Source organism: Danio aesculapii, chromosome 6 (assembly GCF_903798145.1).
Source record: "Danio aesculapii chromosome 6, fDanAes4.1, whole genome shotgun sequence".
Classification (NCBI taxonomy): domain Eukaryota; kingdom Metazoa; phylum Chordata; class Actinopteri; order Cypriniformes; family Danionidae; genus Danio; species Danio aesculapii.
This window is the reverse complement of record NC_079440.1, coordinates 33,385,642-33,409,119: the sequence shown is the minus strand read 5'-3', so window position 1 is coordinate 33,409,119 and position 23,478 is coordinate 33,385,642. Positions and strand designations below refer to the sequence as shown.

General features: G+C 37.7%; 1 protein-coding gene across 1 annotated transcript in view; it reads left to right on the top strand.

The window, feature by feature from the left end:
• The window catches only part of pde4ba (phosphodiesterase 4B, cAMP-specific a), a 303,391-nt gene that overhangs the window by 31,268 nt on the left and 248,645 nt on the right, over positions 1-23,478 (top strand). Inside the window, exon 2 of the mRNA XM_056460025.1 lies at positions 19,853-19,948. Coding sequence (XP_056316000.1) covers positions 19,907-19,948 — 42 coding nt within the window. The 5' untranslated portion in view covers positions 19,853-19,906. The remainder of the gene's footprint in view (positions 1-19,852; positions 19,949-23,478) is intronic.

The following is a 23,478-nucleotide window of genomic DNA, read 5'->3' as shown; positions in this document are numbered from 1 at the left end:
AAATCATTGTATGAATGATGTAATGTTTAAATAATTTCCCATTAAAAATGCGTGAAGGTCATGTGACCATCAGGAAGGACGCAGCATCTCATTTCTCAGAGGAAGTATTCTCTGTTCTCACGGTCTACCTAGTTCGTTCTTGCGAGGTGACCTGGCAAGACCAGCTTTCACAACAACGCAAGTCCGTTCTCTACGTCCTTGGAATTGAGAAACAGCCCACGTCTACATGCCTAAACGCATTAAGTTGCTGTCATGTGATTGGCTGATTAGAAATTTGCGTTAACGAGCACTTGGATAGGTTTACCTAATAAAGTGACAGGTAAGTGTACAGTATCGCACCATTGTGCATTGGGTGTCTTTAGTTAATAGCCCAACTCATAGACCTTACCCAATTCCATTCTTCTCTCTCTCTTTCTCTCCAACTTTGTTTCTTTCTAAATACTTTGACAATAAAAATGTCAAAAATGCTAAAAATAAATCTTTTAAAATTAGGAAACTGGTTTCACAGATATCTGTCCTGAACTGCTATACCCAGAAGTCTAGTTTAGAGAAGCAACTAAAGGGAAAAGGTGTTTGTATTTACCCATGTCCCATCTGAGAGCAGAATGCCAGTGCGACTGGTATCTTGTGGCAAGATTGCGTCAGCTGGGAATCCGTTGCACGCAACACATCTGATGCAACAAACAGGACATTTCCATGGTACCTTCAAATGCATCGATTCCTGTGTTTCTTCTGACGTTCAGAAACTAATTTTCACCCTCTAGGGTAGACATACTTCCACCATCACAAGACCCACTGGGTTCAATAAGTCTCTCATTAATTTTTAAAAAGAACGGATGATGACACCTTAAAAATTTGATAAGCTGTATGATTCACTGAGGGATTGTTATAGCAAACTTATTTCCTCCTGAGTCCTGGAGTTCTTGTTTGTGCTTAACAAGCTCCTGTGCTGTTTCATTGTTGTTGCTGGTGCGCTGTAATTGATGTGTGCACCCCCTACTGTGTTTAGGTATTGAGTATTCAAACTACCGACTGAGAAAGAATGACAGTTGCTGCTGAAAAAAAGCTCTGCCTTATTTTAATTCCTTCTCACTTATTTTAAAAAATGGCTTTACTTTTTTAATGATGAGTTTTGCCTGTACCACAGTACAGGATCTGTTCATGCTGTTGCATGTTTGTTCCTGTTCTTTGATTTGGTGTTGGCACACCGCTCACACTGTGCGATGTAAAAGCATCCGCCACAAGCCTAATTTGCAGACTGGAGTTTCTGATGGCAGGCTTCCTTTGAGGGATGTTATCTGTGCTCGGTAAATGCAAACAGTGGGCCACGGCTGACCACAGCCACAGCTAAGCAATCTACAAATAAAATGGCACCTTTGACCAAAGAGTTAAGGAACTTCTTACCTCGATAAATTGCTAGAGGGGATGTAATAACATTGTAAATCAGGGGTTAGCAGATCTAGTCCTGGAGGGCCGCTCTCCTGCAGAGTTAAGCTCCATCCATAATCAAACACACCTGAAAAATATAACCTCTGTCTGCAGGATTGCTTGAAAATGACAAGCTGGTGTGTTTGATTAGGGATGGAGATTGAGCTTTGAAGGATGGTGTCTCTCCAGGAGCTCAATTGCCCAGTCCTGATGTAAGCAGTTTGATCTTTATTTTCAGCAGGTAATTTCAGGTTTAAGCGGTTGTTTTTTGATGAAACATTGTAATTTACACATTTTGAAAAATCTAGAAGTCAGCTAAAGGTAGAAATGTAGTGCAATATTGGGCAAATGTTTCATGGAATATTAATATATTTATTATTAATTATTTCCACAAATTAGCCAAAAAACATCCATCCTAATATATTGTTGGTCGTATGTGTTCTTTCAATAGAGTGAAAGCCCACCAAGGCATAGACTCTACACCACCCCCCAGTGGTGTCCTTTGGTATTTGGCATCAGGGCAGTAGCAGGAGGTTTTTTTGTCTAATCCTGTAGGTTGCTAGGTGGAGCTACCACAAATCTTATTGGTCCAGAGTTTCACAAAGATGCTCATTAGGATTGAAAACGGGGGAGTCTTTGTCTTGTTTCCACTGAACAATGTGGTATGGTTTGGTACAGTACAGTACGCATTTACCTGTATTTAGTTTCCACTGTCAGAAGTAAACCATACCATACCACTGTTTTGGGACATTTTCGGAAGGGTAGCTAGCACTACAATACTAAAAGGGTGGAGTAGTCTCACTGATGAACACTATTTGTTTTACAGAAAATTGGCACTTGCCAATTCATGCAACAAACCCTGGGCAATGACAACATTTTTAAATACATAGCCGAAACATGACACTGTAATAGTACAATGACGGTGTGCTGCAATAAACCATGCTCAAACAAAGCTTGTCATCTTCTTGTGTTTCAATTTACAAGAACATCACCAGCATTCTACACTACTCCTGCTTGCTTAAATTGCTCAGATATTCCACAATGAAATATTATTATTGTTTTACTCTCTTTTCTTAATCTGTTTTAAACTCCTCTGACACAATCTATATTGTAAAAAGTGTTAAATAAATAAAGATGAATTGAATCAAATTGCGACAAAAAGCCACATGGCAGAAAACTAGAACAGGATCTGGTGTATGTGCTCCATTGTTGTTTGGAAAGCGTGAGGGACTCCGCTTTCTCTCTCTATTTGAAATAACAATCCTGTTCACACAAAAGGCATAATGCATGAACAATACATGTGACTTTCGTCTTCGAACAATAAGGATGTTAATCGCAACTTTCTGGCATACCACACCCATCAATTAAGGGTAATATGGACAGAATCAGAAACATCGAATTGTACTGTGCTGTACTAAACTGACACTCAGAAATTAGAGGACAGAACAAAAATCAGTGTAACTGATAATGTTTCCAACAATGTTTAGGTAGGGAACACATGCTAAATTGCTGTTGACTTGGAACAGATGTGATTGCCCTGAAGGACTTAATTGTTCTTACTTGTCATTCAGCCTTCATGGGTGCCTAAGTCCCTGTCACCCATTTGTGGTTTGTCCCTCTTCTAACCACTGTTGGTTATTCTTACCACTACTCACTTGGAGCAATCCACAAGCCTTGGCAATTTTGAGATATTCTGACCCAGTAACTTTTTGATAGTATTTTAACTTTGCCAAAATTACTTATGAGAACTGGTTGATTGCCTAATCTACCTAATTGTTTTGCATGGGTTTAAGTCCTAACAATGAAAGCATTGTGCCTTAATTTTCATGCTGGCTTTTAGGTGTGTTGTTTTGTGAAGCATTGTGAAGCCTATCTATGGATTTTGGCAGGCATTTGACTCACTGGCTTCTCTGTTCATGTAATTGTAGCCTGACTCATTGAGGCTGTGAGCAGGTTTTGTTTTGGGTCATACCAACTGTTGAAGGACTTGTTCATACATACATCTTGCTGTTTAATGAAAGATTCGGGAAAAAAGGTTGAAAGCAGAAGAATTTTTTTGAGGTGGCTCATGGTCATTTGCACTCATGTTCTTTACACTGTAAAGAAACCTAATGATACTTCACCAAACCTGTGTGATACTCACTGGCCCTATAAGAGGTGTGTGTCTGTATGTGTGTGTGCGTGTCTGTATCTTGTACCAGTTCAGATAAGCTTTTCAAGTTGTTAATGGAGGAACATTAAGGGTTGTAGGGATTATATGTCCTTTCACCACCTGTTTGACTCTCCCTGAATGGACTCTGCTCTCTGAACCACCTGCCCTGTTTATAAGTTGATTTTATATGAGTTGATTTCAGTTAACAAGTTTTGCATTTTCTACTTCTTTGGGCACATCCATCTATCCACAAATCCATCCATCCATCCATCTATCTATCTGGGCACATCCATCCATCCATCCATCCATCCGTTCAACATTTGTTCTATCTGTGTGTAGGTTGCCATAGATTGAGGTGATTCAACAGGGTGGATAAAGTTCAATGTTATACAACAAAGTCAGAAATGTTTGTGGGATTTAGGGTCAGATCTTAATTTCAGTAGCCATGCCAAAGCAGTAACTAAAATAGCACAATATTATCTTTAAAATATTGCAAGAATTCAACATAGGCTCATTCTGAAAACGTACCCCTATATGCATTTCTGGAGATCGCGAATTATGTAGCCGGAAGTACCTATGGTCTTTAAAACGGATGATATGATGGTATGACGCCATTCCTTTTCGCACTACCAGCTGACCGCTTACCTCCGTATGGACGGCTTTCCCACTGTTACCAGCTTGTCAAGTGGCTCGCCGCATGCAGAGAGGAATTGACCATGACGACGGGGTTATAGTACAGCGAACAATGGTTCCAGAAAGCAAGTAAGACAAAATCAAAAGCCATAAAAAAAAATAAACAAGTAAATAACAGAGTGAGAATGTGGTAAAATCCGAAAACGTGGTAAAAAAACAGGCGAGGGCTTTCTTTTTTCTGGATTGCTTTTCAAGACACTGTCGATTGGGTTTAGAAAAGGGGGTGGGCAGGTCAATCGGTGCTTTTTAAAACACTGTCGGTTGGGTTTAGGGAAGGGGGTGGGCGGGGTGATTGGTCGATCGGTCAGTCAGTCAGCCGACAGCGGCCTCTGGTGGACTTAAGCGAGAACAGCAGGTGAGAATGGCACTCGCAAGAGAAATTTGAGATCTCAAAAAGTGTACAACATCAGCCTCTGGTGGATTCACAAAAATTAAAGCTACTAAAAAACACCTCCTGAGACGTATTTGGCGCTCTCTATAAATGTATATAGGGTTACATTTTTAGAATGAGCCTGGGTTGCAAGAAGTAGATGCTTTCATTATAAATTTCAAAGCATTACTTGTCTATAAATTACTAAATGTCCTAGAATCTCAATACATTGCTGATACGTATGCTCACTGAATATAAATCAGTGAACAGTCCACTTAGATCATTAGGATCAATTCAATTAGAAATACCAAGGGTTTACTCAAAGCAGTGCGAGTCTGCTTTTAGCTTTGCCACCCGCTGCTGGAACCAGCATTTAGAAATTGTCAGATGTGCTTCAATGGCATGTACCTTAATACTAACATTTGAAAACATCTGGTTAGCTGTACATTTAATAAAAGAGCAATGTGCTATATCTGGCTGATTACGCTCCTTATATGTTTCTCTTTTAATTTTTTAAACACAGTTTAAATACATCTATCCATCCATCCATCCATCCATCCCTCCCTCCCTCCCTCCATCCATCCCTCCATCACTCTCATCCGGGTTGGGTATCCTCAAGGTTATGAAGGTAAAAGTAATGCTGGTAATCCTTGATACAAGTAAACCATTTCCACTCTTACACACTGGATTATTGCTTTACTGGAGAAGAAATCCCTCGCTACAGACACAGTTATTAAGGAAATCTAAATTGCCTCTCTGTAGGGGAGAGCAGCTCAGTGACTATGTAGTCATTTTCATTGAGTTTGATCATCAGGGCAGATTACACAATAAAGACCCATTATCCAACCGTAATCATTATCTGTTTATTTTGATGTCCAAATAACTGTATATGACTCTTACTAAGCCTTGTCATGCGAATGTTCCCCATGATAAAAAAGACACAGAGCAACAAGGGAAGTGCAGCATAGGAAAAAAAAAGGTTTGCTAGTTTTTTACAAGCTGTTCTAGTTCATTATTTGCCAAAACCTGTGGTTATATAAAAACAAACTACATTTTGCTCAATAGTTTAACCTTCATCTGGTCTAGGAAGTGCACTGTATTGTGTCACTGTATTGAGTTCAGGTGTTACAATCACTCCCATGGCCACTTGTGTATAAAGTCAAACACCTAGACATGAAGACTCTGCAAACATTTGTGGAAGTATTGGTAACTTATAGGAGCTCAGTGAATTCAAGCGTAGTGTAATAGGTCACCACCTGTGCATTACATACACATTCATTTAGCAGACGCTTGGTCCAAAGTGACCTTCAAGTAAGGATTAAAAATAATTGTAGTAGCAGTATATGAATGCTATGAGAAGTGTACGTTTTTTAAAGATTTTAAATTTGTTTATTTTTTTCTAACATATGGAAAGGAGAGAGTGTGTCCTGAGGATGTTTGTGAAGACGACTCACCTGTGTGGAGCACACTCGAGTTCCATGATGTTTTACAGGTAGTATGGGGTGCTTATAAGAAGGTGTCTGGTGCATACAAAGAGAAAAAGAGTACATCTTCTACAGTTGGTTTGTGCAATAAGTTAATTCAAGAAATGTCATCAATACTAAATATTCCACAGTCAACTGGTACTGTTATAACATTGTTGAAGCTACTGACCTGTGGTGTTCAAATTAGCTCAATAACAGTGCATAAGGGCTTAATGGTATACGTTTTTATGCCTAGCTTCTGCATCCAAGCCTTACATCAAATGCAATGCGAAGTGTCATGCAATGATGTAAAGCTTGCTGCCACTGGACTCCAGAGCAGTGACGTATTCTCTGGAGTGATGAATCACATGTCTCTGTCTGTCAATCACATGAATAATTCTGTGTTTGAAGGTTCCCAGGAGAACAGTAATTGTCTGTCTGCATTGTGTCAAGTGTAAAGTTTGGTCCAGGAGAAAGGTTATGGTGTGGGGTTGTATTTCAGGATTTGGACTTGGCCCTATAGTTACAGTGAAAGGAACTCTTAATTAGGGATGTCGCAATCTGATATTGATTTCGGAAGTAGGTCTGATATCAGTCCAAAAAAACAATATCGGACTGCGTTAAAAATCTCTGATATAAGCAGTCAGATGTGCTCTAAACTCCGTTACAGCTATTCTATCCAGCAGCGTCCAGAGCCAGCGTGCAAAGCCCATGTGATCACAACACTGCTCGCTAGCAAAGTCCCTTTAAGATTTAACATGCTCTTCACAAGTTATGGTGTATTACGATAGAAATGTGACGGTAGCACACACTGACGCTATCAACAACGGCACATCTCCTCTGGTTTATTTACTTCACGTCAAGCGATCTTTACATTGTTTTGTTTACGCTGCTAATCAACGCAAGGCACCAAATGGTGACGTAGCGCACATCGTATGAGCCTCATTTAATAACGTTTACAATTCAGTCATGGCATATTGTGGTGCATCCAGTGTGATACCCAATTAAACACCAGCGCTTCCCACACATAAGACTTTACCTCAGCGGCCTGGTTCTGTGTGTGTGAGAAACTGAGAATACTCCGCCACAGACTCACATGCTCTGCTGCTGCAGACTTACAGAGACGCGCTGGACACCTGTTCTGACTTTGGTAGTAGCTTTGAGAACAGCGCGAGGACACACGAAGGAGAAAAGCCTTTTACTAAATAGACTGATCCAGCTCATTATTTTTATGTTATTTAGTGCATCTCAATCTCTCAGCAGCACCAAGGTTACAACAGAGAGAGAGAGAGAGAGAGAGAGAGAGAGAGAGAGAGAGAGAGAGAGAGAGAGAGAGAGAGAGAGAGGGAGAGATAGGGGGCGCAGATTTGACTTGTCAGTGGTGCACATGGATAGTAGGAGTGAAATAGTGGATTTCTTATTTTTTATTTCATTTTTTACTTGAACACACTGAAAAGAAACAGTGTCATGTAAAAGCTGTTAAATGCTAAACATTTTTGTTGTTTTAATTGTCTGTTAAATAAGAATAAGAAATCATTCTGTGGCTGAGGGCCATTACAGTTTAAAAGAAAGAATATTATTACTTCTGGGCTGAAGTAAAATTTTATTAGAGGCATTCCCATATTTAACTCTTCTTTAAAAAGCCCAGAAAGATAAAGTGCTCTGATAAACAGTGTCAGCTTTGCACATGAGTTTGCAGTTCTGTCTTTATTTACATTGTCGTACTTTTCCCTTGTGGGAAGTAGGGTGGAATCTGTGCAATATATTATGCAAATAAAATGAATTTTGATAAATAAAATTATTCTTAAAAGTCACATTATTTAATGTGCTGTGGAGAAAAGGTGTGTTTCCATCCAGCTACTGCAAGTATATTTATGTTAAAGATTATATGTGCAATATATATTATTATAAAATTAATAATGTTTTGTTTGGGAACATTGATACAGCAAAAAATGTTCTTATGATACAAAAACAGATTAAATAGATCTCATCATGTAAATGTTTGTACTAACCATACTGCACATTTTTATTAACTTAACAATAACTTATAACAATAACTCCTTATTTCTGCTCCCAGTGTGAAAGATATTTTTCAGCTCGAAACTGGATCAAAAATTCATCAAGACGCTGTGTGTGAAATTGAAATTTTAGACACTCAACCTTTAGCAGTTGGTCAATTAACAATATTTTTCTTATGTTCCTGCTATTGGCTGTTTCTGCTATTTGCTGATGGTAAAAAATAAATAACTGAAGTGACCTTTAATTAGTATTTTGCACTTTAAAAAACAAGTTTTTGTTTATTCATTTAAGATATTTTTCAGGGTCTTAATATTTATTCTTTAATTCTTTTTTATGTCTTCTTATGTAAAAGGTTCACATTTATGCAACCAATAGTTAATAAATTAGTCGTTTTGTTCCATACTTACTGTTGCTGACTTTTGTTCTCAATTTGATTTAGTCGTTCATATTTCACTCAACGAAATAGGTAAAAGTAAAGTATTCATGAGTTTTGCTGATTATTGTATTGGATTTGTATCGGTATCGGTTCGTACCGAAGGCTGCAATATCGGTATCGTATCGGATGTTAAAACGCTTTATCGGGACATCCCTACTCTTAATGCTTCAGCATATTCAAAATTCTGGAAAATTTTATGCTCACAGCTTTGTGCGAACAGTTTGGGGATGAACCCTTTCTGTTCTAACATGACTGCACACCAGTGCGCAAAGCAAGGTCTATAAAGACATGGATGAGTTACTCTGGTGTGGAGGAACTTGTCTGGCCTTCAAAGAGTCCTGACCGCAACCCAATAGAACACCTTTGGGATGAATTAGAGTGGAGACTGCGAGCCAGGCCTTCTTGTTTTACATCTGTGCCTGACCTCACATATGCTCTCCTAAACTTTGCAGAAAGCCTTTACAGAATAGTTGAAGCTGCTTTAGCTGCAAAGGCTAACTCCATATTAAACCATATGGATTAAGATTTAGATGTCATTAAATGATGTCATGTGCATGTACAGCAAAGACAGATGTACTAAATCTTTTGGAAATTTAGTGGATATTTAGGATCCCTCAGTAAACTTTCACACAAAGCGTGGCCAGCTGCCAGTGACTCACAAAACTGCCATTCAAAACTGAGCACAGCAGCATAAAACTTACTTTCAAGATCAAGATTATTGGTGCAATGAAGGGAAGCATGGGAAATATGTTTATATAGAACAGGTTCTGAAATTATTAACATCAATGATGATGCCAGGTAATCATTTATTTAGTGTATTTGTTTATTTTATTATAAAACAAAAATAAATATTGAATGGTGCCATAGTGCGACCACAAAATCACTCTTTGTGAGAATAGGGGATTTAACTCAGATTGTTGATGTTGCACTAGGGCTGGGCGATAAAATCATTATCGTAATTATTGACCAAACACCATTATCAATATGGATAATAAAAAAAGTTTCGGTATGAAGCGCTATAATTTTATTAAAATGTGGCTGCTGAGCGCTTGCATTGGAAGGAATGCCAATAAGCTTGTGTCCGTTTGTCATTTGTAATGGAGGTGCGCAACGTGCAGGACACGCACAAGGGAGTGTTGTGCACATGGTGTGCAAGCGTACACCTAACTGAAAAACATCTAAACTTTTCCAAATGCCCCAAGCGGACTGCGATTTACAGTATGTAAGTAGAACTAACCAATCTGCCTCACACTTTGTATGGCATACACACATTTCAGTAATAACGACAGACTAATTACCTCAGACAAACACAGAGCACCCAAGCACAGCAGTGCTTTTCGCCATAAACTTGCATCGAAGCTGCAGACATGTCCATTTGTCAACCTCTGAGAAAATGTTCGCCTAGTTACGAGAGATGCCATAGAAAATGGTGAAGGAAAGCATGCGCTTATGCTTTTTTACTTCAGGTCAGAATAACACACGTGAACATGAGTGCCATATAGCAGCAATGAGGAGATTGTAAATAAAAAAGGATGTAAGGATGTCGCCAGAGTGGCTTTTTGGTTTCTTTTCTTGTGCCTCCCAGCCACTAGCTCCCCATCTCAAAGATTGTTTAGCATAGTGAGCAATATAGTCATTCAACTTTACAATTTGTAATGTTGCAATATGTATTTGAATAAAGATGCTTGGTTTCTTTACTTGACAGCTCAGATTTGATTATCATAATTTGTTTTGTTTACAGAGTTTGAGGTTTGCTGTATCATTAATATTCACACCTTACAGATGTTGATCTACCTTTACCATTGCACACACATTGTAACATTTTATTTATCAGGTTCAAGAGTCTCTTTAACATTTAAGTTTATTTTATTATGATGAGATATTTTGTTTAAATATTTTAATTTTTCACTATTAAAACTATTTTCCTTAATAATGTTGGTAAATAAAAAAAAGAATTAAATGGATTGTTAAAAAATACTTAATAATCATCGATATCGAATGATACGAAACATGATATTGAGAATTTTTTTTTGCAATATCGCCCAGCCCTATGTTGCACCCATAGAAAGGAAAAAGGGCAACTTTTTTAGTGCATGCGCTGGACATGCCAACTGTTTTTCCCACTCTTAAAATAGCAAAAGTAGATTTGGACACACCTCTTGCCATGCACTTTAGACCATGTGCTTAGATTGTTAAAAAGAGCCCTATACAGGTTTTATATTGTAATGATAATGACATTTAATGCTTAAAAATGTCAGTCTTTTTTTATTGTTGTCACTAGTTGTCATGCAAATTGAGTGCGAAAATACAGTAATTGTGTTTAACCACTGAAACATTCTGTCTTATTTTTCTTGTCATACATTTGCTTGAAAGGCCATTAAACATGCTGTCTGTAGCATGTCAAAACATCTGGCAAAAGAAGAGCTTTAGTTACATTCATTATTTTCAGGATGTCAAAGCCTTTCACAGAAGACCGACAAAATGACAGCATTGGGACCGTTGCCCAGAGGAAGCCTCAAATATTATAAACCTTTCATCTGATTGTCTAATGAGTACAGACTCATCAGTGCATGTAATGCTGTTTTTAAAGCTTCTACATGCTGTTGGAAATTGAGCAAAGTGAGCAAAGAGCAAAACAACAAACCTGACCTTTTATAAGTAGCCGAGAATCTAAATCTTATTTAGAATTCCATTTAATTTACTTGTGAAGTGCTTTTCACAATATGAAAGCTGTTTTACAAAATATAGTGGGAAGGAAAAGCTTTCTCTGATGTTTGAATATAGAACGATTATATTGAGCAGTTTGTTTCTTCATTTAATATTATGCATACCGTGACTAATGCAATAGGAATCCATGCAAATATCAATATTAAACAACAGAACAAACAAGGGTGAAATTGAGTTCAGGGTTTATGTAAGAACACAATATGAAGGAGGACAAGATTTGAGATCCACAGATGCTGACATATTCGTGCTGCATCCCTACAAGACTTTGTAATTAGCAGGGGGGGGGGGGCGTATATTGATTTAATAGGGATGGTAATTTAGCTGGAAGTGACTCACCTCCATCTCTTTTGCGAGCTGGTGATTGTGCAGATTGCAGAAGCTACTGTATTATATTAGAACGCATTTATCATTCATTTATTCTTTGAATGGGGAGAGGTGAATGGGTAAATAGGTAATTAGGCCCTCAGACTTTGGAGTATCTGTGGAGCTGATGTTGCAGCGCATGTGCTTTCAAATGATATGAGAGGGTTTTCGTTTCAAGAGTTTGTGATAATGGTCTCGTTCAAATGTAAACTGCAGACTATTGTGTACTATGCTGTTTTTTGGCTTCTCTGCTCAATCTTGCTATTCTAAGAGATTAATATTACTGTATATTACTAAAGCATTACATTGGTAAGATAGGGTGTTTGCGTTGGGCTGTTGGTAAGCCTGTCTGGCTTTATTCTGTGATAACTGTCTGGATGTACTTAGGCTCCATTTACACTAATACGTTTTAGTTTTAAAACCATAGACTGTAAAAGATATGGGCGTATCCGTGATGTCACCCATAGGTTTCTGAAGAATGCAAAAAAAGCTACCAGTAAGCGTGGACAACCGTCGCCATTTTGTTAGCGCATCATTGCACCGACTGGGGGATACCAAACAAAGGCAAAGAGGTGGCGCTTGAGCGGAGCTACAGACGCCTGCTAGTATTTTGCTTAGATGGGCTTTTCTTTGGGTGAAATGCTTAACATTTCATTACCTGCGATTTGTTTGTGTTCTGACCACAAGTGCTTGGTTGTATATTATATCAATAAAGTGTTTAGTCTTTTAAAAACACTGTTGTAATACATTGAGCCACTAAGCATTGTTCTTATGATGCTTTTCTATCCAGGCATAAAACTATATGACAATGTTTCAGATGACTGTTCTATAGCCTACAGCTAAGTAATCTGTCAGATTCTGGAGTGCATTACAGGTCTAAAGAAAAATATAAATGATCTTAAATAAAACAAATACATTTATAGAGATGGTATAAGTATGGAATTTCTCTCACCTGGGAAATGGAGGCCACGTGAATGGTTTGTGAGCACAATAAAGTGCACACAGCATGCCATATTATCTGATAACTGTAAGAAATAATCCCAAAAGGCAATTGACTGCGTAAAGCCAAGATGAATTAAATATCACAATTAACAACTACAGTGAAATAAGATCGGTATATCCTTGATGAACTGTCTGACACGCGCTGCTCTCATATGGGGAGGTGTGCTCAAAGCACCTGCTGACAGCCTGGAGCTCAGACACTGCAGTGCATGTCAGAATGTGTGTGGTCATGTAATGTGCATTTTCAGCGGCGTAGTGTGGATGGAGATCTTTTCAGAAATGCTAGGTGAAACGCCAGTATGGACGTGGATCGTTTTCTTTCTAAAACAGCATTTTAAAACTAAAACATATTAGTGTAAACGGGGCCTAAATTCCAGATACTGTTTAACTGTTTTTTAAACTGTTTTGAAGTGTTCAGTTTTTCCACTTACAAAGTCTGCCGTGTAAATAGCAAATGCCCCATGGCCCAATGCAACTGACTCTTAAAGGGAATGGGAGATGAGACTTTGATTGGTTTATACTCAAAAGACACCTTTAACTCATTAAGAGAATAAGCTCAACCCTGTTAGACCATGCGCCGCGGTGCAGAGTGTAAGCGTCCTTAAAATAGCAAAAGTGTATTTGGACATACCCTTAATGTCTTTGCGCCCTGCGCTTCAGACTTTGCGCCTAGACCTTCAAAATAGAGCCCATAGTCAGGAAAAAAACAGACACTCTATATAGGTAGGCATTGAGCTCTTTGCTACTTGTTTTATTTTTTACACTGAAACAGAAATGTGTTTTCTAGATTGCGTGCATTTTTTCATTTGCTTTGTCTGTATTGAACAAATCTATTGCAAGATACATTGTTTTGAAAACGTTCTTGAGGCTCACTGGAGAAATGAATAGGAGTCCCCTCATGTAAGCGATGAGTGACTGTCATTCAAAAGACACTTATGCTACCAGAGACCTCTTAAAAGGATAGTTCACCCAACAATGAAAATGGCACGTGGTTTTAAACCATTATGAGTTTCTGAACACAAAGGAAGATATTTTGAAAAAAGTTGTTTGTTGATACCCATCAATATTTGAAGTAGGAATAAAAAATACTATGGGTGGCAGCTACTGTACAAGCATTTTTCTAAATATTTTCTTTTGTGTTCAACAGATAAAAGAAATTCAAATTTTGAACTAGTATATGATAAGTAAATGATGACAAAACTTTCATTTTTTTGGTTGAACTATCCCTTTAACACACCACATGTTCACCATATTCAATTAATTCACTGACAGCAGTAATATTTAAAGCACGCTCTTACTTACCATTACACTTGACAGGCCGTCTAAATCCTTCTCTGGTTAACGTCAGTATGGCCAGAGAGCCTGTACGGTAGAAGAGACAGGGTAAGAAAGCAGAGGTCAAATCAATAAAAAGTGGTTATTGAGTCACGCTTTTGCAGGCTTTCAGCTGCTTGGAGACTGCTGCCAAATTCCCAATTCCCCACAGGCTGGACTGTCCACTGTTTTCAGTAGCTGAGGACAGGGTTATAAGCTTAGACAAAGACATACTGAAGAAAGAGCCTCGTCAGTGGATAGATGACTGCAGTACTGTACATTAAAAAAATCAAGATGTTCAGTCAAGTTCGTTGATGTTTACTTGGGGGGAAAGCATTTTTATGTCACTTTTTTATGCTAACAGATTATAAGATTGACGTATGGGAAAATGATAGGAATGGGATTGACAAATATTTACTTGTTGGATTTAAGCCGACTGTAAACTGCGGTAAAGATTAACTGAACAAATATGTACATATATTTCGTATTTTATCCAATATATGGGTTTTGGTTCAGATATGGATGCTGATTACATATTTCTATCCTCTTGTTCTGTCATAGAGTGCTCCTTAAATTGAATTTTCAGCTTTTATGGTTGAGCAGCTCAAACTCACAGCAACGGCACATTGTCAGTGTATTAGTTTCCTGCTGGTTAACTTTGGTTCGTTTATTAGCATAGTCAAAATGGCTTGCAATATTTCATTCATTCCGAGTCATGTATTTGCTCAGCTATAAAAATCAGCCCATCTGTATGATAATCCTCTATCAGTACATGTCCGTAGAATAGCAGGATCCTCTAAATGACCCTTCACTAAGCTCTGTGCTCCTTGGTTATTGTTGCTACAGTAACTCTAACAAGCTTTACTTTACAACATCCAATTAGAATCAACTGAAGATTTACGAGAACAACATGACTCTGCAGAATGTAGTCATAAAGTGATTGGTAAATTAATAAAGTAGTAAGAATTTAATTATGTTGCAAAAGCATAAAAGCATATAACTGGGTATCTGCTGGGTCTTAAAAAGTCTTATATCTACTGAAATATTGTGTTGTATGTCCTAAATCCCTTTTAAAAGGTCTTAATTTTCCTTTGTTCATGTATAGCAGGGGTGTCCAAACTCGGTCCTGGAGGGCCGGTGTCCTGCAGATTTTAGCTCCAACTTGCCTCAACACACCTGCACGGATGTTTCTAGAAAGCCTAGTAAGTGCTTGATTAGCTAGCCCAGGTGTGTCTGATTGGGGTTGGAACTAAACTTTGCAGGACACCGGCCCTCCAGGACCGAGCTTGGACATGCCTGATGTATAGCTACACAATCTGGTTATTAACACCCATACAATCACCAACAATCCCAAAATCAAAAAACCTTTCAACTTTTTTATTTAAAATAGCATTTAACTTTCCTCACAGTAATTTGTTTAAAAGTTCTCCATTTATTTACTGAAGATACTGACCTGACTTAGACTTTTTATTATTAAATTATTTTGTATTGTATTTTTAAAGGGGGGGTCCACAATTTTTTAGGGCTTTTCATCTTTATTGTATTGGAAAGTAGAGAGTATTGACAGGAAAGCATGGGGAGCAGAGAGAGGGGAAGGACTGGCACAGGACCACGAAACAGAAATCAAACTCGGGTCGCCATGAGCACTGGAGTGCATACGTCGAACAAGTGCATGAGCTTGAACAAGACTGATGTAGTGATTGAATGAAGAAGATGCACAGTTGTAGCTGGAGGAAACCCTACTCATAGCTGCCAACAGTCCTGTTTTTCCTGGGAGTTTCCCATATTTCAGACCCATCTCCCGTATTGCTCTGTCTCCTGAAAGACTCCTATAATTCTCCTGTGTAACTATTTTGCAGCTTTAAAAAGGTTATTTTCTAAATGGTCTTGTTATAATTTTATGTTTATTTGTGTTATTGTATGTGAAACTTGTTGATGTAACAAGGATGAATCTTGTTGAGTTGAAGTGCTTTACTGACATTGAGTATTACAGGTATATGAATAAATTCAATCAGATAAACACAACACAAACATTTTAGTTCAATTAGCTGCAAAGAAGTTACACAGACCTATTAAAACCATGTTGAACTTACAAGTTTATATTGTGTTCATATAACACATTCAAAGCAGTTCATGTTCACTTGATAAGATTAGATGCACAATGGGTGCTACGATTAAATCATATTGATTCAACAAATGATTTTTTTAAGTGCAGGTAAGTAACACAAGAGACCATTAACAGACTGTATCCCTCTTCCATCTCGTATTTTACATTCTGAGGATTTGTAAACATAAGTAATGCACTCTGTGACAATGCATGGCTGACTGCTTCCTACTGTTCCTTATAGCCTGTCCAGTTTTCAAAAGAAGAGTGGCGCATAGGAAATATAATAAGCTATGTTATACGTAGAAAATAAGGGGGGAAATACTGTATGGATATTTTAAATCTCACTAGGACAACATGTTATCTGACAACATGGCCAATCAAACACAGCCTAGGACGTGCATGTTAATGATCCCAAATGGAATATCACTGTTAGTGTTTTGTTCCAATTGGCTTTTTACTGGGAATTTACACCCCCGCTTGACAAGTGTCACTTTCTGTAGTATAGCATACATCTAGTGGGCATTTTACTTTTGAATGTGAGTGTCATCTTGTTTTTGGCTGATTAAGAATTATTTAACTACTGGGGGAGAGCGGGGCACAAAATAACACTTTACGGTTTTGGCCAAAAAAATGTAATGAGGTTACACAAACCATATATATATATATATACACAAACCACATATATATGGTTACACAAACCATATATATATATATATATATATATATATATATATATATATATATATATATATATATATATATATATATATATATATATATATATATATTTTTTTTTTTTTTTTTTACCAACAACACACAAGCCACAAGGCTATTAATTCCAGGCATAAATGACAACAGATGACTGTTCTTTAGCCTACAGTTAATCAATCTATCAGACTCTGGAGTGCATTACAGGTCTAAAGAACATTATAAATGATAATTTATCTTAAATAAAACAAATACATTTATAGATGCTGTATTTAATTTTTACTCACCTGAAAAATGAAGGCAACGTGAATAGTTTGTGAGCACAATTAATTCCTCACAGCATGCCATATTTTCTGATAACTGTGAGAAATAATGCCAAAAGGCAATTAACAGTGTAAAACCACATAAAACAAAACAAAAATATGATATATATGCCCAGTTCAGTGGCTAATCAGCCAGCATGACATGACGGCGACCAGCGAGACCTAGCTGTCACTCAAGGGGCCACACCCTTAATTATGCAGAATTAATATAACTATATAAATGAAATGGATGAAAAAATTCACCCCCCCCCCACACTTGTCATGAAGGGTAATATTAGCTATATACACCAAAACCATCTTTTGTACCAGGCTGTAAACATGTTTTTATCAGCTGTAAAATTGGCCAATTTAGCATTGCAGTCAGTGAACGTTTGGAGCTTATGGAGCCAGCCCCAAAAGGCCAGTCGATGAATTGCAGTTTCAGTTACTTCCGTACTGGCTTCACAGGGGAGAGCGGGAGGTTGCCACTTGGTTGTAACATGCTTAAAAAGGCAGATTTCACACAGTTAATTTAAATTCAGTTTACTTTAAATAGTAGCTATGTTTCCTCAGTGTTTAGCTATTTTTTTTTTCCACAAAGCACCGTATGTTTATTTATTGGATAAACACATTTGGATTTATTTGCATTATTATCTATTATTATACAATGCATTTATTTGCAGTATTAGCAATAAAAAAATTCTGTTAAAATATTTATTTAAAAACGTCTCAACATTACACTCAAAATTCAAAAATTATTATGTTAGTTTAGTTGGCGGCTTATTTATAACACCCTGTTACAACTAACTCTGCAGTGTCATGTTTTCCTCAAACTGGCCAGCAGTTACAGTGTGTTTTTTACATCTTTCAAAACGGTTCCATCTTTTAGCCTAGAAGATGGTAATCACAATATAAGATTTTACTTACATACTTCCACAGATTTTTTTAAAATAAAAAAAAATATATAAAAATACTTTTATGCAGCAAAAAGGGTTTCTCCTGTGTTTCTCATCCCAGTTTTGCCGATTTTTTTCAATTATTGGCAGAAAGAGGTCTGCTGACACTGTGGTGAAAACCTCAGCACAACCTAAGCACACTATGGTACCATAACCTTGAGCAAATACCTTAAAACTTTGTGTTACATTTTACCCTGCGTTACTTTGTGCCCTGCACTCCCCTACACCTATGAATAAAAGGCATTTATCACTTTCTGCGGTCATTAACAGTTTTACATTTAAAATAACAGTAAATCAGGTTGCGGCTGGAAGAGAATCCGCTGCGTTGAGCAAATACCTGAATAGTTTGTGGTTCATTCCGCTGTGGCGACCTCTGAAATAGAGACTAAGGCCCAATCCCAATTCTAATTTTGGTTTGGCAATAAGATCGTAACTGTTCTGCGCATTTACACAGTGGCCATATTCATCTATGTAAACACACCAAAAACAACATTAACATTATAGCAGACACTGTAAAATGCTCATTCCCAGCCACTAGACATTAGGGTATTCGAGTGTCATCGAGTGACAGAATGTTGTGGGACTGCTATATAGGAGTTATTATTGGGGATTATAGATTGCGAAATTTAGTGGGTTTTTATTTTATCGTGTTTTTTTTTAAAGCATGACGGTAAAACATGAACGCAGTTATGAATATATTAATACATGTGCTTGTTTATTGTAAAATTTCATAATACTGACAAATAAATACTAATTTGTGGATCTCCTTACCTCCGGGTGCAGCTGTGGCTGGTGTATTCTGGGAAATTTTCTTACCCCTTGGTTTCGAGTGTGGTCCTGAAAAATCTTTGTTCGAAGGGGTATCTACCCCTTGCCCTTACCCTTTGCCTTCAAGCTAAAGAGAATTGGGACACCCCTACCCCTTGGCGGGAGTGAGCAAAACAAGGACTAGGGGGAAGGGCTAAGAGGTAGAATTGGGATTGGGCCTAAGCTGAAGGAAAATTAATGAAGGAATAGCAGTAAAGCATCAACCAAACAATCAAGTTCAAGGCAACATTTGCATTCACTATGAGTTTAAAGAAGAGAAGCATCATTTGATGATAGGGATTGCAGGTGGAAAGATAATTGCAACATTTGAACTGTTTTTCGCATTTTATTCCTATTTTACTTGTTATGATTGACTCATTTGAAATGATTCAGCATATTTTTACATAATTTCTGCACAGCTGCATTTTAAGAATTTCAAGCCCACCTGTCACAGACTTGCATTAGAAAATAACAAAAGCTCAGAGAATGGTTGATGATGATCAGAGAACTGTTGCTACTGTAGTTAGCAAAGTTAGCTAGGGTGATTCAGATTTTTTCTCTTTCAGAGTAGCATCACATGTACTGATTTGTGTGTAAATCTTGTTGTTTACATATTCATTTGTTTTGGGAAACAAAAAACCCTACTGACTGAAATCAGAGTTTGGAATTGAATCATACATGAGGGACATGAATCATACAGGGATCCCTTTTTCAGATCACTTTTGTAAGTCTGTTTAGACAGGCTGAAAGAAACATTGAGCGCAAAAGCTAATAAAGAGGTGACTGTGAGGGTTTAAGAGATTCTTGTCACTGTCAGACTGCAGACAAACTATGGTTCTTTCTCTATCACACTCACAGAAGAATCGTGAAAGGCTCTCCATCTAAACTTTACCCTGAGGCATCCCTCTCTCGAGCAAGCAAGGTCAAAATGTCTTTTCTTTCTTTGTTCTTTCTGTCTTTGCTGCGAGAGTTGATTGTGTGGGTTTGTGTTGATGTTTTGTGCAGGAGTGTCAGCGGAGCAGGCCTGTGCAAGACAGGGAGAGGAAAACATCACAGAAGATGAGGAAGAGCCGGAGTGTTCTAACTGTGTCACCTAATGAGGTACGGAGTCATGTTTGCCATATTTTCAGGGAAATAAATACCACACCAAATTCACACTGTGTCAAAATTGTATTCACTAAAATTGTATTCATTTATAGGAAATGACAAGGCTAAAGGCTAAACTCATTTATTTTAAGCAAAGACAGTAAGCATACTCAAATGATCATTTGCCTCTCGAATTTTTGCGTATTTTCAAATGCACACTTGCACGTTTTGCTTGTCTGGTGTTAACTGGAGAAATAAAGAAATATTTCACTCAAAAGTTAAAATTTCCCCATGATTTACTCACCCTCAAGGAATCCTCTGTGTATAATATATGACTATCTTCTTTCAGACAGCACAGTCGGTGTAGTTTTACATTTTATCTGTGCTCTTTTATGATGTAAAATGGTGTGGCGTAATGCCTCTTCATTTAGTTTCCAAAAGCACATAAATTTGTTGTAAAGCTAACTTTCGGCTTATGAAGCAGATGTTTTTTTCTAACAAAACATTTCTAATTTATAAATTAGAAACTAAATCAATAAATCACTGTAGAAATTAAATCACTGACATCCGGCGGCTACCAAATGTGTTGCCTTGACAGTTACCACTGATTCATTTAAAGCACTTTTACATTTTTATGTGTGAGTGGTTCAATTCAACTGATTTGTTTAAAATGCTGAATCATTCAGGAATTCCATCACTTAAAGGGCACCTATGATGAAAATCATCTTTTGAGAGTCATATTGGGGTGATATAAACACAACATGTCTCTTTTAAAATTTTCTGACGTTAAAATAGGATCCAAATCCCTCCCATTTTGAGGCCGACCGCAACGTTAGGTAGGAGTGTGGTTTCCCCGCCCACTGAATTGATTGACAACCCCGTATAAACATGTCTCCATAGTAGCGCTTATAATCATATCAACAAGAAAGGATGTGCGCAAAGCAACTGGGATTAAAAGATCTGTTCAGCTCTTTGTGATCATCAAATGTGATCAAGAATGAGTTTAACAAGTTTGAAACATTTTTAAAACACTACATGTTAGTAATGAATTACAGCGATTTTATTGTCTTTATCACCACAGCCGCATGTCAGTACAGTTATAAAAGAAAACGCTTCAGTCCCAGTTTGTGGACGTTAAATCAGGTTTATTTTCTACATTAACATAACAGATATCCATACAGCAGTGTGTATTACTGTGTGTCTTGTCACATTTACCGTACAAAAACAGTCCAAAGTTAAACGTGCGCTTTATGTGTTTGTCCGCTCTGTGTGTGTGTTTCTGTGTTTGTGTACGTGCGTGAACTTTGTAATGACATTGTTTGTGACTCATCGTTGCAACTTCACAACAAATAATCAAATAATCATTGGGAAAGTTTTTACTGTAGTATATCTCACAAACGCTACGTGAGATCGGCTTCCTTCATGTGTGTCACTGTACTGTTTATCTGACGCAGCCGAACCGGAGATTGAGGCACACTCTGACAGGCACGTGGGAATGGTAGGCGGGGAAAAACTAGGTAACAAAATCAGCCACAAAATCCCATTATTGTAACAATATAATAAATAATCTGATGGGTGTTTTAAGCTGAAACTTTACTGACACATTCTGGAGACACAAAAGACTTATAAAATTTTGAAAAAGGGGTCAAATATACCCCGTTTACACTGGTAGTTAAATGTGACCCAATTCCAATTTTTTGCTCATATGTGACACAGATCGGATCTGTTCTTAGACTGTGTAAACACAAAAAAAGCATGCATTCGGATATTCAGAGATCCGTTTCAGGCCTCCTTCATATGTGGAAATAAATCAGTTATAAATCGGATATGTGAAAGTGTTTGTGGAGATGCAGACGCGGTAAACAACAACAACAGAGGAAACATGGAGGGAAGTGGTCAGTCACCACAATTTGCTCCCACCAGACCTGAGATCTCTCTTGTACTCACAAATTCCCCTGAATAGAGGAGGACACCATAGATAAATCATAGGTCAAGCTGCGATGACAGCCCTTTCCTTCCTCCTCCGACTCAAAATCATTTTAAAGTTGGGCAAACTTTGCATATTTTGCAGAGCTAAAAGCAAGACAATTTCTTCCATCGTGGCTAGTGTGGCGCAGATGCTAGAACCCGCCTTTAAGCATACGCAACGTCTTAAATTGTATGGCAAGTGTAAACACATGACTCAGATATGGGTCACAATTAAACAACGTGTTAAAGGACAGGCAAAAAAATCAGATATAGGCAACAAATCGGATTGGTCATCAAGACCTGACAGTGTAAACGGGGCCAAAGATGGCCTTTAAAGTATATTGGTTCAATAAAATGGCTGGAGGTGAATCATACTACTACAAAAGTGAAGATTGTGATGTTAAGAAATGGTTCCACATTCTTGTGGTAGGAACAAAAATGACATCAGAAGGAATGGGTTAAAAGTTAAAAGGAATGAAGAGGAAATAGAAAGGTGCAGGAGAAGTGTCCCCAGATAAGAGCTGAGCTAGTGATCAAACCGTACAAAGAACTCCTTGACAATCAGAGAGTAGGAAGATGCGTGTCTGTAAAGATAAACAGTGAAGATATGGTGCATTTCTTTTATCTGTCTCTCTTACTCATCCCTACACTTGTGCAGCACTCTCTTTTCACTGCGAAAATCTGTCTGTTTCTTTATCGTTTCTGGCTTCCTCTTGTTTTGTACACCTTTGGCTTTCTGTATGTGTTTTGTCGTGTTTTAGCATACGTGGTCTTTGTGGTGTTTCATGTGTTGGTTGACCTTGAAAAACAAAATGCAGAGAGTAAAATAGAAGATAAACCCATTTTTAAAGGGCACCTATTTTACCCCCTTTTCAAGATTTAAGATAAGTCTTTTGTGTCTCCAGAATGTGTCTGTAAAGTTTCAGCTCAAAACACTCATCTGATTATTTATTATACCTTTTAGAAGTTTGTAATTTTTCAGCTCTGAGCATCTTGCTGTTGTTTTTGTTGCCTGGGCCTTTAATGCTGGTTCTCCCCGCCCAACCGTTCCCACATGCCTTTCAGAGTGTGCCTCAATTTCCACCTCAGCTGCGTCAGATAAACAGCACAGTGACAGACATGAAAGAAGCAGATCTCACATAACAATTGTGAGAAATACTACTCTAAGAACTATCCCAATGATTATTTGATGTATTTCTTGTGGAGTCAATGAGTCAATGAAAATGATGAGTCACACACCATATCATTACAAAGTTTACGCACACACACACAAACTAACTTTGCACTGTTTTTGCACAAAATGTGACAGGACACACGTTAATCCTCACTGCTGTATGGATATCCGTTATGTTAATGTACAAAATAAACCTGATTTAACGTCCACAAACTGGGATTGAAGTGTCTTCTTTTATAATGATGTAGTAAAGTCAGTAAAGTTGCTGTAATTCATTACAAACATGCACTGTTTTAAAAACATTTTAAACTTGTAAAACTCATTCTTGATCACATTTGATGATGATTGATGATCACAGAGAGCCGAACAGATCTTTTAATCCCAGTTACGTTGCACTTGTCTT